This window comes from Oncorhynchus kisutch, linkage group LG10 (assembly GCF_002021735.2).
Source record: "Oncorhynchus kisutch isolate 150728-3 linkage group LG10, Okis_V2, whole genome shotgun sequence".
Lineage (NCBI taxonomy): Eukaryota > Metazoa > Chordata > Actinopteri > Salmoniformes > Salmonidae > Oncorhynchus > Oncorhynchus kisutch.
In genome coordinates, this window is record NC_034183.2 from 51,343,631 (window position 1) to 51,362,397 (window position 18,767).

At 45.1% G+C, this 18,767-nt stretch overlaps 1 protein-coding gene across 3 annotated transcripts in view; it reads right to left on the minus strand.

Annotated features, from left to right (window-relative positions):
* Positions 1-18,767, minus strand: part of LOC109898349 (junction plakoglobin-like) — an 88,848-nt gene that overhangs the window by 18,505 nt on the left and 51,576 nt on the right. For all 3 annotated transcript variants that reach the window (XM_020493299.2, XM_031833902.1, XM_020493300.2), the window contains exons 2-4: positions 14,044-14,098; positions 13,301-13,465; positions 12,602-12,855 (exon numbers count right to left, since the gene is read on the minus strand). In XM_020493299.2, coding sequence (XP_020348888.1) covers positions 12,602-12,855; positions 13,301-13,465; positions 14,044-14,059 — 435 coding nt within the window. In that variant the 5' untranslated portion in view covers positions 14,060-14,098. The remainder of the gene's footprint in view (positions 1-12,601; positions 12,856-13,300; positions 13,466-14,043; positions 14,099-18,767) is intronic.

Sequence of the window (18,767 nt, forward strand, 5' to 3'; positions counted from 1 at the left end):
TATTCTAATCTTTGGTGACTTTAATATTCACATGGAAAAGTCCACAGACCCACTCCAAAAGGCTTTCGGAGCCTTCATCGACTCAGTGGGTTTTGTCCAACATGTCTCTGGACCCACTCACTGTCACAGTCATACGCTGGACCTAGTTTTGTCCCATGGAATAAATGTGGTGGATCTTAATGTTTTTCCTCATAATCCTGGACTATCGGACCACCATTTTATTACGTTTGCAATTGCAACAAATAATCTGCTTAGACCCCAACCAAGGAACATCAAAAGTCGTGCTATAAATTCACAGACAACACAAAGATTCCTTGATGCCCTTCCAGACTCCCTCTGCCTACCCAAGGACGCCAGAGGACAAAAATCAGTTAACCACCTAACTGAGGAATTGCGCAATACCCTAGATGCAGTTGCACCCCTAAAAACAAAAAAAATGTCTCATAAGAAACTAGCTCCCTGGTACACAGAAAATACCCGAGCTCTGAAGCAAGCTTCCAGAAAATTGGAACGGAAATGGCGCCACACCAAACTGGAAGTCTTCCGACTAGCTTGGAAGGACGGTACCGTGCAGTACCGTAGAGCCCTTACTGCTGCTCGATCATCCTATTTTTCTAACTTAATTGAGGAAAATAAGAACAATCCGAAATTCCTTTTTAATACTGTCGCAAAGCTAACTAAAAAGCAGCATTCCCCAAGAGAGGATGACTTTCACTTTAGCAGTGATAAATTCATGAACTTCTTTGAGGAAAAGATTATGATTATTAGAAAGCAAATTACGGACTCCTCTTTAAACCTGCGTATTCCTCCAAACCTCAGTTGTCCTGAGTCTGCACAACTCTGCCAGGACCTAGGATCAAGAGAGACGCTCAAGTGTTTTAGTACTATATCTCTTGACACAATGATGAAAATAATCATGGCCTCTAAACCTTCAAGCTGCATACTGGACCCTATTCCAACTAAACTACTGAAAGAGCTGCTTCCTGTGCTTGGCCCTCCTATGTTGAACATAATAAACGGCTCTCTATCCACTGGATGTGTACCAAACTCACTAAAAGTGGCAGTAATAAAGCCTCTCTTGAAAAAGCCAAACCTTGACCCAGAAAATATAAAAAACTATCGGCCTATATCGAATCTTCCATTCCTCTCAAAAATTTTAGAGAAGGCTGTTGCGCAGCAACTCACTGCCTTCCTGAAGACAAACAATGTATACGAAATGCTTCAGTCTGGTTTTAGACCCCATCATAGCACTGAGACGGCACTTGTGAAGGTGGTAAATGACATTTTAATGGCATCGGATCGAGGCTCTGCATCTGTCCTCGTGCTCCTAGACCTTAGTGCTGCTTTTGATACCATCGATCACCACATTCTTTTGGAGAGATTGGAAACCCAAATTGGTCTACACGGACATGTTCTGGCCTGGTTTAGATCTTATCTGTCGGAAAGATATCAGTTTGTCTCTGTGAATGGTTTGTCCTCTGACAAATCAACTGTAAATTTCGGTGTTCCTCAAGGTTCCGTTTCCGTTTTAGGACCACTATTGTTTGGCCCTGTCCGGGGGTGTCCTCGGATGGGGCCACAGTGTCTCCTGACCCCTCCTGTCTCAGCCTCCAGTATTTATGCTGCAGTAGTTTATGTGTCGGGGGGCTGGGGTCAGTTTGTTATATCTGGAGTACTTCTCCTGTCCTATTCGGTGTCCTGTGTGAATCTAAGTGTGCGTTCTCTAATTCTCTCCTTCTCTCTTTCTTTCTCTCTCTCGGAGGACCTGAGCCCTAGGACCATGCCCCAGGACTACCTGACATGATGACTCCTTGCTGTCCCCAGTCCACCTGGCCATGCTGCTGTTCCAGTTTCAACTGACCTGAGCCCTAGGACCATGCCCCAGGACTACCTGACATGATGACTCCTTGCTGTCCCCAGTCCACCTGGCCATGCTGCTGCTCCAGTTTCAACTTCCACCTGACTGTGCTGCTGCTCCAGTTTCAACTGTTCTGCCTTATTATTATTCGACCATGCTGGTCATTTATGAACATTTGAACATCTTGGCCATGTTCTGTTATAATCTCCACCCGGCACAGCCAGAAGAGGACTGGCCACCCCACATAGCCTGGTTCCTCTCTAGGTTTCTTCCTAGGTATTGGCCTTTCTAGGGAGTTTTTCCTAGCCACCGTGCTTCTACACCTGCATTGCTTGCTGTTTGGGGTTTTAGGCTGGGTTTCTGTACAGCACTTTGAGATATCAGCTGATGTACGAAGGGCTATATAAATAAATTTGATTTGATTTGATCATTGCTAGACAACCATTTTCAGATCTTGCTATATATTTAAGTCAACTGTAAAACTGTAACTCGGCCACTCAGGAACATTCACTGTCTTCTTGGTAAGCAACTCCAGTGTAGATTTGGCCTTGTGTTTTAGGTTATTGTCCTGATGAACTGTGAATTAATATCCCAGTGTCTGGTGCAAGGCAGACTGAACCAGGTTTTACTCTAGGATTTGCCTGTGCTTAGCGCCATTCTGTTTATTTTTTATCCTGAAAAACTCTCCAGTCCTTAACGATTACAAGCGTACCTATAACATGATGCAAACATAACATTGACACATTTTTTGCAGTATTACTTTAGTGCCTTGTTGTAAACAGGATGCATGTTTTGGAATATTTGTATTCTGTATAGGTTCCCTTCTTTTCACTTTGTCAATTAGGTTAGTATTGTGGAGCAACTACAATGTTGTTGATCCATCCTCAGTTTTCTCTATCACAGCCATTAAACTCTGTATCTGTCACCATTGGCCTCATTGTGAAATCCCTGAGTGGACTTGGGCTGTTGCAGTGACCATGTTACCGCCACACAGGCAGTCATGAGTCGTGATCACAGTAAAATTCCAGTTGACTGTTGAGTCACAGTAATCTAATTTTATGCCCTCTGGACATGCTTTGGTAGTACCCAATTTGCTAACTACCATCAGGTCCTAATGGCCTCTATTTTCCCCCTAACCGCTCTGACATCCATGAAAATGCTTCGAAAAACACATCAAACACTTATCATCTTATCAACAGTTGGCCAATCATACTTTAAAACTCACCTCACTGTGATGATTAATTTGAAGAAAGAAGTTCAACAGCAGGTTGAAACAGTGTTAACATGGTTGTTGTGGATGCTGTTTCAAAGCCTAACACGACGAACTGGACAGCCTTTCTAAAGTGATGATTCATTCGAAACACTCACGCATATTAAAGCTTCTGCATAGGCTTACCAGCCCAAGCCAGAAAAAAAACTCAATTACAATGATGATTGTGCCATTATACAACACACAGCCTAGAGCATATTATGCATGGCAGAAAAACATAAAAAACACTGATTTAAGACGTCTTGGTACATAATTGTTCTAGCCTATGCTCCAAAAGTAAACAAATTTGTATATATTTTTTTATTTTATTTTATTTCACCTTTATTTAACCAGGTAGGCTAGTTGAGAACAAGTTCTCATTTGCAACTGCGACCTGGCCAAGATAAAGCATAGCAGTGTGAGCATACAACAAAGAGTTACACATGGAGTAAACAATTAACAAGTCAATAACACAGTAGAAAACAAAGGGGGGGGTCTATATACAATGTGTGCAAAAGGCATGAGGAGGTAGGCAAATAATTACAATTTTGCAGATTAACACTGGAGTGATAAAAGATCAGATGGTCATGTACAGGTAGAGATATTGGTGTGCAGAAGAGCAGAAAAGTAAATAAATAAAAACAGTATGGGGATGAGGTAGGTGAAAAGGGTGGGCTATTTACCAATAGACTATGTACAGCTGCAGCGATCGGTTAGCTGCTCAGATAGCTGATGTTTGAAGTTGGTGAGGGAGATAAAAGTCTCCAACTTCAGCGATTTTTGCAATTCGTTCCAGTCACAGGCAGCAGAGTACTGGAACGAAAGGCGGCCAAATGAGGTGTTGGCTTTAGGGATGATCAGTGAGATACACCTGCTGGAGCGCGTGCTACGGATGGGTGTTGCCATCGTGACCAGTGAGCTGAGATAAGGCGGAGCTTTACCTAGCATAGACTTGTAGATGACCTGGAGCCAGTGGGTCTGGCGACGAATATGTAGCGAGGGCCAGCCGACTAGAGCATACAAGTCGCAGTGGTGGGTGGTATAAGGTGCTTTAGTGACAAAACGGATGGCACTGTGATAGACTGCATCCAGTTTGCTGAGTAGAGTGTTGGAAGCCATTTTGTAGATGACATCGCCGAAGTCGAGGATCGGTAGGATAGTCAGTTTTACTAGGGTAAGCTTGGCGGCTTGAGTGAAGGAGGCTTTGTTGCGGAATAGAAAGCCGACTCTTGATTTGATTGGAGATGTTTGATATGAGTCTGGAAGGAGAGTTTGCAGTCTAGCCAGACACCTAGGTACTTATAGACGTCCACATATTCTAGGTCGGAACCATCCAGGGTGGTGATGCTAGTCGGGCATGCAGGTGCAGGCAGCGACCGGTTGAAAAGCATGCATTTGGTTTTACTAGCGTTTAAGAGCAGTTGGAGGCCACGGAAGGAGTGTTGTATGGCATTGAAGCTTGTTTGGAGGTTAGATAGCACAGTGTCCAAAGACGGGCCGAAAGTATATAGAATGGTGTCGTCTGCGTAGAGGTGGATCAGGGAATCGCCCGCAGCAAGAGCAACATCATTGATATACACAGAGAAAAGAGTCGGCCCGAGAATTGAACCCTGTGGCACCCCCATAGAGACTGCCAGAGGACCGGACAGCATGCCCTCCGATTTGACACACTGAACTCTGTCTGCAAAGTAATTGGTGAACCAGGCAAGGCAGTCATCCGAAAAACTGAGGCTACTGAGTCTGCCGATAAGAATATGGTGATTGACAGAGTCGAAAGCCTTGGCAAGGTCGATGAAGACGGCTGCACAGTACTGTCTTTTATCGATGGCGGTTATGATGTCGTTTAGTACCTTGAGTGTGGCTGAGGTGCACCCATGACCGGCTCGGAAACCAGATTGCACAGCGGAGAAGGTACGGTGGGATTCGAGATGGTCAGTGACCTGTTTGTTGACTTGGCTTTCGAAGACCTTAGATAGGCAGGGCAGGATGGATATAGGTCTGTAGCAGTTTGGGTCCAGGGTGTCTCCCCCTTTGAAGAGGCTGATGACTGTGGCAGCTTTCCAATCCTTGGGGATCTCAGACGAGATGAAAGAGAGGTTGAACAGGCTGGTAATAGGGGTTGCGACAATGGTGGCAGATAGTTTCAGAAATAGAGGGTCCAGATTGTCAAGCCCAGCTGATTTGTACGGGTCCAGGTTTTGCAGCTCTTTCAGAACATCTGCTATCTGGATTTGGGTAAAGGAGAACCTGGAGAGGCTTGGGCGAGGAGCTGCGGGGGGGGCGGAGCTGTTGGCCGAGGTTGAAGTAGCCAGGCGGAAGGCATGGCCAGCCGTTGAGAAATGCTTATTGAAGTTTTCGATAATCATGGATTTATCAGTGGTGACCGTGTTACCTAGCCTCAGTGCAGTGGGCAGCTGGGAGGAGGTGCTCTTGTTCCCCATGGACTTCACAGTGTCCCAGAACTTTTTGGAGTTGGAGCTACAGGATGCAAACTTCTGCCTGAAGAAGCTGGCCTTAGCTTTCCTGACTGACTGCGTGTATTGGTTCCGGACTTCCCTGAACAGTTGCATATCACGGGGACTATTCGATGCTATTGCAGTCCGCCACAGGATGTTTTTGTGCTGGTCGAGGGCAGTCAGGTCTGGGGTGAACCAAGGGCTGTATCTGTTCTTAGTTCTGCATTTTTTGAACGGAGCATGCTTATCTAAAATGGTGAGGAAGTTCCTTTTAAAGAATGACCAGGCATCCTCAACTGACGGGATGAGGTCAATGTCCTTCCAGGATACCCGGGCCAGGTCGATTAGAAAGGCCTGCTCACAGAAGTGTTTTAGGGAGCGTTTGACAGTGATGAGGGGTGGTCGTTTGACTGCGGCTCCGTAGCGGATACAGGCAATGAGGCAGTGATCGCTGAGATCCTGGTTGAAGACAGCGGAGGTGTATTTGGAGGGCCAGTTGGTCAGGATGACGTCTATGAGGATGCCCTTGTTTACAGAGTTAGGGTTGTACCTGGTGGGTTCCTTGATGATTTGTGTGAGATTGAGGGCATCTAGCTTAGATTGTAGGACTGGCGGGGTGTTAAGCATATCCCAGTTTAGGTCACCTAACAGAACAAACTCTGAAGCTAGATGGGGGGCGATCAATTCACAAATGGTGTCCAGGGCACAGCTGGGAGCTGAGGGGGGTCGGTAGCAGGCGGCAACCGTGAGAGACTTATTTCTGGAGAGAGTAATTTTCAAAATTAGTAGTTCGAACTGTTTGGGTATGGACCTGGAAAGTATGACATTACTTTGCAGGCTATCTCTGCAGTAAACTGCAACTCCTCCCCCTTTGGCAGTTCTATCTTGACGGAAGATGTTATAGTTGGGTATGGAAATCTCTGAATTTTTGGTGGCCTTCCTGAGCCAGGATTCAGACACAGCAAGGACATCAGGGTTAGCAGAGTGTGCTAAAGCAGTGAGTAAGACAAACTTAGGGAGGAGGCTTCTGATGTTGGCATGCATGAAACCAAGGCTTTTTCGATCACAGAAGTCAACAAATGAGGGTGCCTGGGGACATGCAGGGCCTGGGTTTACCTCCACATCACCCGCGGAACAGAGAAGGAGTAGTATGAGGGTGCGGCTAAAGGCTATCAAAACTGGTCGCCTAGAGCGTTGGGGACAGAGAATAAGAGGAGCAGGTTTCTGGGCATGGTAGAATATATTCAGGGCATAATGCGCAGACAGGGGTATGGTGGGGTGCGGGTACAGCGGAGGTAAGCCCAGGCACTGGGTGATGATGAGAGAGGTTGTATCTCTGGACATGCTGGTAGTAATGGGTGAGGTCACCGCATGTGTGGGAGGTGGGACAAAGGAGTTATCAGGGGTATGAAGAGTGGAACTAGGGGCTCCATTGTGAACTAAAACAATGATAACTAACCTGAACAACAGTATACAAGGCATATTGACATTTGAGAGAGACATACAGCGAGGCATACACTAATCACAGGTGTTGAATTGGGAAAGCTACCTAAAACAGTAGGTGAGACAACAGCTAATCAGCTAGCACAACAGCAGGTAAAATGGCGTAGACTAGGCAACGGGGCCAACAGATAAAACAAACAAGCAGAATGGAGTACCGTGATTTATGGACTTTAGATCCAGCTTATTTGGAAGCTTAGGTTTAGCAAAATGTTTTTAAAGGGATAGCTATGTAAAAAACGAAAAATATGTAAAAAACGAAAAATAAACAAAATATAAACAAAATATACAGGGACACGACACGACAGGACGACTTACTGCTACGCCATCTTGGATGATCGCCTTTGAGTGTGGACTGTATTATTATTCATACTGGATGGACCTTACGCTACGCTCCAAAATGTATATGCACGAGTCTGGGAGAGAACATATAGCCAGGCCTAGGCGATGCTGTTGGTTCATTGTTTGTGCAGGGCGGTTTACAGTTAGCCTACAATTAGTGAATTTGTATTTGATTTGGAATAGCCTAGTAATAGGCATTTTTTACAAATATCTTCATATTAATTGAGTGTCACATCTTCAGCTATACAGAATATCTCACCACCAAGCATTTCCATCTCCTCCTCTCTCTCCTTTATCCTTTCTTGGGCACGCAGACAGGCTGTCAACAGTTGTTTTGTTACAAAAATACACTACTATTGATGTTCCCTATGCTCTATGCTCGCTTTGAGGCAAGCAACACTGAGGCATGCATGAGAGCATCAGCTGTTCTGGACGACTGTGTGATCACGCTCTCCATAGCAGACGTGTGTAAGAACTTTAAACAGGTCAACATACACAAGGCTGCGGGGCCAGACGGATTACCAGGACGTGTGCTCCGGGCATGTGCTGACCAACTGGCAGGAATCTTCTGCCTCTGATTGAGTCTGTAATACCAACATGCTTCAAGCAGACCACCATAGTCCCTGTGCTCAAGAACACAAAGGCAACCTGCCTAAATGACTACAGACCAGTAGCACTCATGTCCGTAGCCATGAAGAGCTTTGAAAGGCTGGTAATGGCTCACATAAACACCATTATCCCAGAAACCCTAGACCCACTCCAATTTGCAAACCGCCCAAACAGATCCACAGATGATGCAATCTCTATTGCACTCCACACTGCCCTTTCCCACCTGGACAAAAGGAACACCTATGTGAGAATGCTGTTCATTGACTACAGCTCAGCGTTCAACACCATAGTACCCTCAAAGCTCATCACCAAGCTAAGGATCCTGGGACTAAACACCAAGCACGTCCACATTCTCATTGACAGGGCTGTAGTGGAGCAGGTTGAGAGCTTCAAATTCATTGGTGTCCACATCAACAAAAAACTAGATTGGTCCGAACACACCAAGACAGTCGGGAAGAGGGCACGACAAAGCCTATTTCCCCTCAGGAAACTAAAAAGATTTTGCATGGGTCCTGAGATCCTCAAAAGGTTCTACAGCTGCAACATCGAGAGCATCCTGACCTGTTGCATCACTGCCTGGTATGGCAACTGCTCGGCCTCCGACCGCAAGGCACTTCAGAGGGTAGTGCGTACGGCCCAGTACATCACTGGGGCAAAGCTGCCTGCCATCCAGGACCTCTACACCAGGCGGTGTCAGAGGAAGGCCCTAAAAATTGTCAAAGACCCCAGCCACCCCAGTCAGAGACTGTTCTCTCTACTACGGCATGGCAAGCAGTACCGGAGTGCCAAGTCTAGGACAAAAAGGATTCTCAACAGTTTTTACCCCCAAGCCATAAGACTCCTGAACAGGTAACCAATGGTTACCCGGACTATTTGCATTGTGTGCCCCCCCCAACCCCTCTTTTACGCTGCTGCTACTCTCTGTTTATCTTATATGCTTAGTCACTTGAACTATACCTACATGTACATACTACCTCAATAAGCCTGACTAACAGGTGCCTGTATATAGCCTTGTTAAACTACACAATGTCTTGTGGGTACCTGCACAATGTTATTACAATACATTATCTTTCGATACATTGTACAAAATTCAGTATTTTCCCACACTCTACACCAGCCAAGTGCAAATTGGGGGAGGGACACAACAAATCAATAGCTTTGCATGTGTGGCTCATTACCACAATCAATCAGTACGCTCAGAGGGCCTTAGCCATTTGTTTTGCAGAGAGAGAAGCTAGTGTGGAAGAAATGTCTTCCACGTTGAAAGATGACGTATTTTCAGAATATTAGAAACATGTCTCTGTCAATTCGGAGTCTGACAGTGAGTTGGAAGAAGAGGATGACATTGACCCTCAGTCAGCCCCAGGACCAGCCCGTCAGCAACCAGCTCATCAGCAGCCTGCAGGAGCAGAAATATGGATGTAGAAAATAAATTGAATGGTCTTCTTTCCCAAGGAATGAGCCACCCGCATGGCTGGCAATGTGATAAGGATGCAACCAAGGTTGACGCAGATGGCGGTAACTCATGGGCAGAGTCTTCTTCTGAACTGTTCATCCCAGACACCATGTAGAAAATCATTCTGGACTGCACTAATTTGGAGGGAAGGCGTGTTTTTGGTGGAAGGAGATTAACCAACTCATTTACATGTATTCTTTGGGGTTCTTATCCTTGCTGGTGTTTTCAGATCTAATGGGGAATCAACAGAATCCCTGTGGGGATGCAGAAACTTGCAGAGAACATTCCTGTGCAACAATGTCCCATTATTTCCAGGATGATCCGCTTCGATAATCGAGACACCCGACCAGCTCGGTGGCAGAGAGACAAGCTAGCTGCAATCAGGTCAGTGCAGAGAGACAAGCTAGCTGCAATCAGGTCAGTGCAGAGAGACATGCTAGCTGCAATCAGGTTAGTGCAGAAAGACAAGCTAGCTGCAGTCAGGTCAGTGCAGAGAGACAAGCTAGCTGCAATCAGGTCAGTGTAGAGAGACAAGCTAGCTGCAGTCAGGTCAGTGCAGAGAGACACGCTAGCTGCAGTCAGGTCAGTGTAGAGAGACAAGCTAGCTGCAGTCAGGTCAGTGCAGAGAGACAAGCTAGCTGCTATCAGGTCAGTGTAGAGAGACAAGCTAGCTGCTATCAGGTCAGTGTAGAGAGACAAGCTAGCTGCAGTCAGGTCAGTGCAGAGAGACAAGCTAGCTGCTATCAGGTCAGTGCAGAGAGACAAGCTAGCTGCTATCAGGTCAGTGTAGAGAGACAAGCTAGCTGCTATCAGGTCAGTGTAGAGAGACAAGCTAGCTGCAGTCAGGTCAGTGCAGAGAGACAAGCTAGCTGCAGTCAGGTCAGTGCAGAGAGACAAGCTAGCTGCTATCAGGTCAGTGTAGAGAGACAAGCTAGCTGCTATCAGGTCAGTGTGGGACAAGTGGGTGGACCACCTTCCCCTATTTTACAACCCTGGGCCCAACGTTACTGTTGATGAGCCGGTCATGCCATTTAGGGGCCGCTGCCCCTTTCAAGCAGCACATACTGTCTAAACAAAATATGGAATCAAGTTCTGGGCTGCCTGTGATGCTGCTTCATCATATGCGTGGAACTTGCAAGTGTGTACGGGGAAGCCAGATGGAGGAGCCCCTGAGAAGAACCAAGAGATGCGGGTTGTCCTGGACTTGACACAGGGACTCCGTGCCCACATCATCACATGCGATAACTCATGAGTACGCTGCATAGGGGATGGGAGAATCGGTGGCCAGGAACATAAAAAAACGCAAATCATAATTGATTACAATGCCACAAAAGGTGGGGTGGACAATTTAGACAAGATGGTGACTGGCTACAGCTGCAAAAGAAGAACCCTACGCTGGCCACTTGTGATATTCTTCAACATCTTGGACACCTCGGTGTACAACGCGTTTGTCATCCAGGTGGCGTTGAACCCAGATTGGACCAGAGGGAAGCTCCAGAGGAGACAGTTCTTTCTCGAGGAGCTGGGCAAGGCATTGGTAAAGACCTCAAATCCAGAGGAGGCACCATATCCCAAATGACCCCAGATTCTGGAGCCATCATGAGGAGGATTCAGGTGAAGGATGCTGATGCCCCATCAGCCCGACCCACAGAACCAACAACTCCAATACCAGAAGTAAGTGTGAGGGATGTTGTTGTATTTGTGTGCGTCTGACTCTCTTACCTTGGCCTGCTGTAACTATATCATGTATGTGATTGAGTGAGTGTGATGTTAGTACAATTCCTGAACTAAGTGTTATCATCCTTCTAGATTGCAGCCAGTAGCAACAAGAAGAAGCGCTGCGATGTGTGTAGACCCAAGGACAGGAAGACACAGTAGACATGCATCAAGTGCAATAAATACATTTGCAACACATACAAACGAACACCACACAATTATAATAACATAGTCCTACAGTAGGCCAACTCATATTCAGTTTTTCTGAAATACATTTTCTTCATATCATAATGTTTATTTAGAACGGACTAAAATAAATAATGGATGCGTTGTGATGGTGTATTTTAAATAGATGTATTAAACGCTAGTTAAATGTAGATGTTTCAAAGGCACGCATCAGCAGCTTGAACGCGTGGAGGCCTGGCGATGCTAAGCGGGTTAATGTTAATTAACGGGAAATTACCATGAGACCGGCAGTCTTTTGCATGACAGTAACGGGCTGACACATTTCATGACCGCCACAGCCCTAGGAAGGACGCCTGTTATCTTGGTAGTGACTGGGTATATTGATACACCATCCAACGTGTAATTGAAAACTCCACCATGCTCAAACAGATATTCAACGTCTGCGTTTCCCTTGCCACTGTGGCTGAATCTGTGAAATTCACTGCTCCACTGAGGGACCTTACACGTAATTGTATGTGTGTGTCGGGGACAGAGATGTGGTAGTCATTCAAAAATCATGATAAACACTATTATTGCACACAGAGTCCATGCAATTTATGTGACTTGTTAAGCAACCCTTTACTCTGTATTTAGGCTTGCCACAGCAAAGTGGTTGAATAATTAATGACTGAAGACATTTCAGCTTTTCCTTAAAAATATATATATATTTCTAAAAACATAATTCCCGTTTTGACATTTTGGGGGGTATTTTGTGTAGGGCAGTGACAAAAAAAAGAAGGTAATTTCATGAATTTTAAGTAAAGGGGTGTGAATCATTTCTGAAGACACTGTACATTAGATACACATAGTACACACATTTATCTTACAATAGTCACTGGCTGAATCATTTCCAAATCAGCCTATTTGTTTAAACAGTGCACTAGAGTTTTATCAAAGATTGCTCCCACCAGGCAGCATGAGGCGGTTGAGTGGGGGAGGAGGGACAAGGTCATCCATTGGAATGTCTTTAATCTAGAAATCAAAGACCATCTCTTCTATTTGATTAGCTGCATCACTCATTTATTAATACTGATTAATACTGAATACTGAATACTACTTAAAATTTTTTAAATAGGAGCACATTGGAAATAGTGTTGTTTAATGCATTCATGTGTTAACAGCTAGGCTTTGTGAAAATTGGATTTATAACAAAGTTCAGTTTTTTTTGTTAACTCTTAGAGGTTAGTTACCGCATCATCATCGGCCAGCAGCTTGGTGAGCTCTGGCACGGCGCGAGTGGCCAGCTCGGCGTCATCCTGGTAGTTAATGAGGTGGACGATGGCGGTCTTGAGGAGCTGCGAGGGCTCAGCTAGCCGCTGTACGTTGGTCTGCTGACCCGGGTCAGTCTGACTGGACAGCACCGCCTCGCCCTCCACCAGGGTCTCTGGGAACATGGCCGCTCTCACTCGCTGGGCCCGTGTCAGGGTGTACTGGGCCTCCATCTCTGGTGGGAGAGAGGGATGAAAGAGGGTGGAGAAAGGGAGGAGGAGGGGGAGATCATTGGATACGTGATAGATACATCCATAGATAGTGTTTCAAACTAGTGATAGTTTGAAAGTTGTTCTAGCACCTAGTCAGTGAGTTCCTAGTCAGTGAGTTTTCAGAAGAAGAATCATGCCTATTTTAAGACATGAGGACAGTCCAAACTGGCCTGTGTACGTATGTGATGGCGTATGAGCGAGTGAGTGAATCACAGCATGATTATGACATTGAATGAGTAAGTGTTGACCTATTTGTACAGACAGACAGAGAGATGTAGAGAGACTGAAAGAGAAGTAGAGAAAGAAGGAAAATTGGAATGAGAGAGAAAGGGAGGGACGGGAAGAGAGAGTGGGAAGTGGGACTATGAGAGAAAGGGAGAGAGCGAGAGAGAGAGAGAGAACTTATACCTGTAGGGTTTTCCACCAAGGTGGTGGTGACGGCATACTTCTTGGCGCTGTACTCTGTGCCCTCATCATCTCGCATGGTGGTGGCACCTGATTGGATGCCGGAGTCGTGGGCATAGTACGTCTGCTGCCACTCGGCCACCTTCACTGACCCCTCTGCCTCGTTCACTGTGAGGAGAGGGAGAGAGAGAAGAGAGAGAGGGAGAGAGAGAGAAGAGAGAGGGAGAGAGGGAAGAGAGAGCGAAAGAAAGACAGAGGAGAGAGAGAGAGAGGGAGAGAGAGAGATGGGGAGAGAGCGAGAGAAGAGAGAGATGGGGAGAGAGCGAGAGAAGAGAGAGATGGGGAGAGAGCGAGAGACAAAGAGAGAGAAGAGAGAGGGAGAGAGAGAGCGAGAGAGAGATAAAGAAAGAGAGAGAGAGAGAGAGAGAGAGAGAGAGAGAGAGGTTGGAGACGGGTTGGAAGAGTGACATATCCCTTTTCACCATCCTAGACCCTGGATTAACCTTGTGACACAGTGGATATGTAAAACAGGCTATAAAAATAGTGTGATTGATTGACTGACATCCAGTGGTCTGTTGTCTCCCTCTGCACCATATTCAGACACTATACTTATGCTCAGTCACTCTGAAGGGACGGTTGCTAGTGTGTTTCTAGGGTACAGCAACACAGTGCTCCAAACTTTGGTTAATCAAGAATGATTCTTGGCAGATTAAACGAAGCCAGCGAGTCTTTAACAAAATACTTACTTTGCATGGACATCATCACAGTCCACTCTCAAAACTGGCCTTTGGAGAAAACTTTCTAGAAGAAAGGAGAATAAAAGAGAAAGAGAGAACATTAGGCCGTGAATCATGGTCCTGTGTGGCTCAATTGGTAGACCGTGGCCCTTGCAGCGCCAGGGTTGTGGGTTGGTATCACTACTGTAAGTCGCTCTGGATAAGGGCGTCTGCTAAATGACATAAATGGAAAACGACCATCAGAGAGCTAATAAATCTGAAGAAAAACAAAAACGAATGCATCCAGAGCAACTATACATTACAATGCCCTTATTGCTGCGGGATACCAAAACAAATGGAGCATCTACTGTAATAACTCATTGTATAAACAACTAGACTATTATCTGCCTGGTAACAACTGAAAAGTTCATAAAACACCTTTGGCTGTTGATTTGCTTCATTGAGTCCAATGCTCCCATGTAAGTGAGGCACAACTAAACTGGACACTCCAACCAATGTAAAATGTCAAATTAATGTCAACATAATATTAAGTGCCCCCATAAAATCGAACTAAGTTTGTGCGTCCCCATAAAATCAAACAAAGTTTGTGCAGCACGACAGTAAGGACTGAGAGTGGCGTAAATGGGACAGACATATCCTGTCCCTACGGTACAGCCAGGCCCAACTACTGCAGGGCGGGTGGGGGGGGGGGGGGGGAGGGGGGAGGGGGAGAGATGGTGACATTTAAGAAGTGGTGAGCGTCACTCCCTGAAAAGGTTTGTCCTTTCCTTTCGCAGAACAATGCTTAATTCATGACTATAATTAGGCCAATGGTGGAGATGAGCGACAGAGGGAGGAGGCTGGCGGTGGTGTTGCAGAGAAATAATCCAAATGCATTATGGGAAAGAGCATTGTCCCCTGCTGTTTGTGACAAAAAATTCCCCAAGAGACATCAGAGAGCTTTTCTGCATGTTTGTCGCTGATGTAAATAGCTGCAAAGTACTCGCTGGAAGGCTCTTAATCAATTATTGACCCTAATTTTGGGTGGGAAATCTTGTTTTTCTTCTTCTCTCCTCTGAGCTAATCAATGTCTGAATTGGCCATTCTGCCAAATAGCTCAGATCTATTTGCTAACCACTTACTGAGCAGCACATAAAACAAAGTGATAAATGCATGAGCGAGTGATCTAGGCTACTTGGAATGTGTGGTCGTGTGGAGCACAATATGAGTGTGTCTGTGTGCACGGTGTATGTCCACTGTCCATGTACAGCTGAAGTCAGAAGTTTACATACACTTAGGTTGGAGTGATTCCATTTCTTGTTAACAAACTATAGTTTTGGCAAGTCGGTTAGGACATGTACTTTGTGCGTAACATAAGTCATTTTTCCAACAATTGTTTACAGACAGATTATTTCACTTATAATTCACTGTATCACAATTCCAGTGGGTCAGAAGTTTACATACACTAAGTTGACTGTGCCTTTAAACAGCTTGGTGTACCTGTGGATGTATTTCAAGGCCTACCTTCAAACTCAGTGCCTCTTTGCTTGACATCATGGGAAAATCAAATCAAGTCTGGTTCATCCCTGGGAGCAATTTAAAAACGCCTGAAGGTAACACGTTCATCTGTACAAACTATAGTACACAAGTATAAACATCATGGGACCACGCAGCCGTCATACTGCTCAGGAAGGAGAAGCGTTCTGTTTCCTAGAGATGAACGTACTTTGGTGCGAAAAGTGCAAATCAATCCCAGAACAACAGCAAAGGGCCTTGTGAAGATGCTGGAGGAAACAGGTACAAAAGTATCTATATCCACAGTAAAACGAGTCCTATAACGACGTAACCTGAAAGGCCGCTCAGCAAGGAAGAAGCCACTGCTCCACAACCGCCATAAAAAAGAGACCACGGTTTGCAACTGCACATGGGGACAAAGATCGTACTTTTTCGAGAAATGGCCATAATGACCATCATTATGTTTGGAGGAAAAAATGGGGAGGCTTGCAAGCCAAAGAACACAATCCCATCCGTGAAGCACGGGGGTGGCAGCATCATGTTGTGGGGGTGCTTTGCTGAAGGAGGGACTGGTGCACTTCACAAAATAGATGGAATCATGAGGTAGGAAAATTATGTGGATATATTGAAGCAACATCTCAAGACATCAGTCAGGAAGTTAAAGCTTGGTCGCAAATGGGTCTTCCAAATGGACAATGACCCCAAGCATACTTCCACAGTTGTGGCAAAATGGCTTAAGGACAACAAAGTCAAGGTATTGGAGTGGCCATCACAAAGCACTGACCTCAACCGTATAGAAAATGTGTTTTGCAGAACTGAAAAAGTGTGCGAGCAAGGAAGCCTACAAACCTGACTCAGTTACACAAGCTCTGTCAGGAGGAATGAGCCAAAATTCATTCAACTTATTGTGGGAAGCTTGTGGAAGGCTACCTCAAATGTTTGACCCAAGTTAAACAATTTAAAGGCAATGCTACCAAAAACTAATTGAGTGTATGTAAACTTCTGACCCACTGGGAATGTGATGAAAGAAATCAAAGCTGAAATAAATTATTCTCTCTACTGTCATTCTGACATTTCACATTCTTAAAATAAAGTGATGATCCTAACTGACCTAAGACAGGGAATTTTTTACTAGGATTAAATGTCAGGAATTGTGAAAAACTGAGTTTAAATGTATTTGCCTAAGGTGTATGTAAACTTCCGACTTCAACTGTATGTGCATCTGATACTAATCTTGTTCGAAGCGAGATATCTAAAACTCATTATGCTAGCCTGCATATAAACCACATTTTCTCCATTCCGAATGAGAAATTGCTAACAAATGATGACAGATACACTCTCTTTAACTGAACTTAAACTGACTGGAAGGCAGACGGAGAACAAAACAAATGAGCAAAGCGTAACTGCTTTTCTCCAGGCATGGAAAACGGCTCATACATTTCATCATCACCCCCTTCACGACGTAATGAAGTGTTCCGCGTGACTGACAGGTAGATGAAAGACCTCCAGTTTCCACACCAACCACACAATCACCCATAGAGCCAATGAGTGAGGGCCTCGATCCGCACCCACACTAAGAGATAATGTAGCCTGTCTGTCTGACACAAAATGGCAGGGTGACATGAAAACAGAAGCAGATTTGGACATTTGGACTGTCACAACAGGCTTTCAGAGAGCCATTTTCTCAGGTTTACTGTTCGATGTTCAGTGGCACCTTGAGAGAAAAAAACCTGAATGTTAGTTCTCGATCTAAAACATTTAGAAACCTCCACTAAGACAAACTGACAATTCTCTTTAGCACAAGGGTGTTTTTGACAGAAGCCGTCATTCTTAAGTTTGTTTCTGCAATCTCTACGGACACGCCTTTTTCTCACAACCTCTTTTTCCTTTCTCTATTTCAATCCATCCCTCATGTTCTCTCTCCAAGGACACCCAATCTCTTTGATCACTTTCAGCCACACCATTAAACTCTCTAGGTTGTATTTTCTCAATCGTACCTTCAACCCTCTATTAAAAAATAACTTTTCCTTCAAATGTTTTTTTCTCTCTCTCTCTCTCTCTCTCTCTCTCTCTCTCTCTCTCTCTCTCTCTCTCTCTCTCTCTCTCTCTCTCTCTCTCTCTCTCTCTCTCTCTCTCTCTCTCTCTCTCTCTCTCTCTCTCTCTCTCTCTCTCTCTCTCTCTCTCTCTCTCTCTCTCGCTCTCTCACTCTCACTCTCACTCTCTCTCTCTCTCTCTCACTCTCTATTTACTCTGGAGAAGAAAAAAAAAAACAACTCCACCATTCTCTCACTGTCGCTGGGACACACACAAGGCTTCTGGGAAATAGCTTTTTTAATTGTTGTTGTTATGATGCCACAGAGTCTGTTTTCCACCAAGTCATTAATCAAACTGGCCATGGAGTGTCTCATGTCGATGCATGCACACACGCACACGCACACACACACACACTCCCCAAGAGCCAGTTGGTCTAGCCTTCGTTAGTGTTCGTTAATGTTCATTCAGTTTATCTGAAGGCTTTGATTTGGTTCAAAGGGCAAAAACCTCCTCTATATATTTTTGTATTTCCTTTCACATTAGAATACAACTGTGATACTATTTAAAGTAGGCTATACACACGTACTGCTGGGTTTAATCTTGATCAGTTGCTTTGAAGAGTATTAAATGTGTGTGTGTGTGTGTGTGTGTGTGTGTGTGTGTGTGTGTGTGTGTATACGTGTGTATCCTCATAGGTCAAGGACAGAAATAACCAGGGCAGGAAAGAGCAGAAGAGAGGAAATTCCTGTTTTCTGTCCATTGTCCCAGTGAAGGTCATGATTATATTCACGTAATCTCTTTTTCACTTTCCCTTTCTCTATATCCCATTCTTTCTTTCACCTTTATAAGTCCCCTGCTTGCTTTCTCAATAATTATTGGCTTCTCTCCTTGTATGTTTCTACTTCTCTCTTGTATTCATCTCACATATCAATTTCTCTCTTTCTCTCTTTCACTCACACACACATCAAGGCTGCTGTTGCCAGGGCTCTCAGGCGCAGGAAGGATGTTTTTGGACGGCGCACAGCTGAACAATGATACACCAGCGGATCTGCCTTCTTCCATCTGACCTCAAGGGCCTGTGCAAGTTTGGCAGTCTGCGTTTGTGTGTTTTCGTTTGTAAGTCGCAGGTCAACAGATTGTGTGCGATGTGTTTGTATGTGTGTAAGACGTATTGATGTTCATGACACACAAATGTATTGGTGACT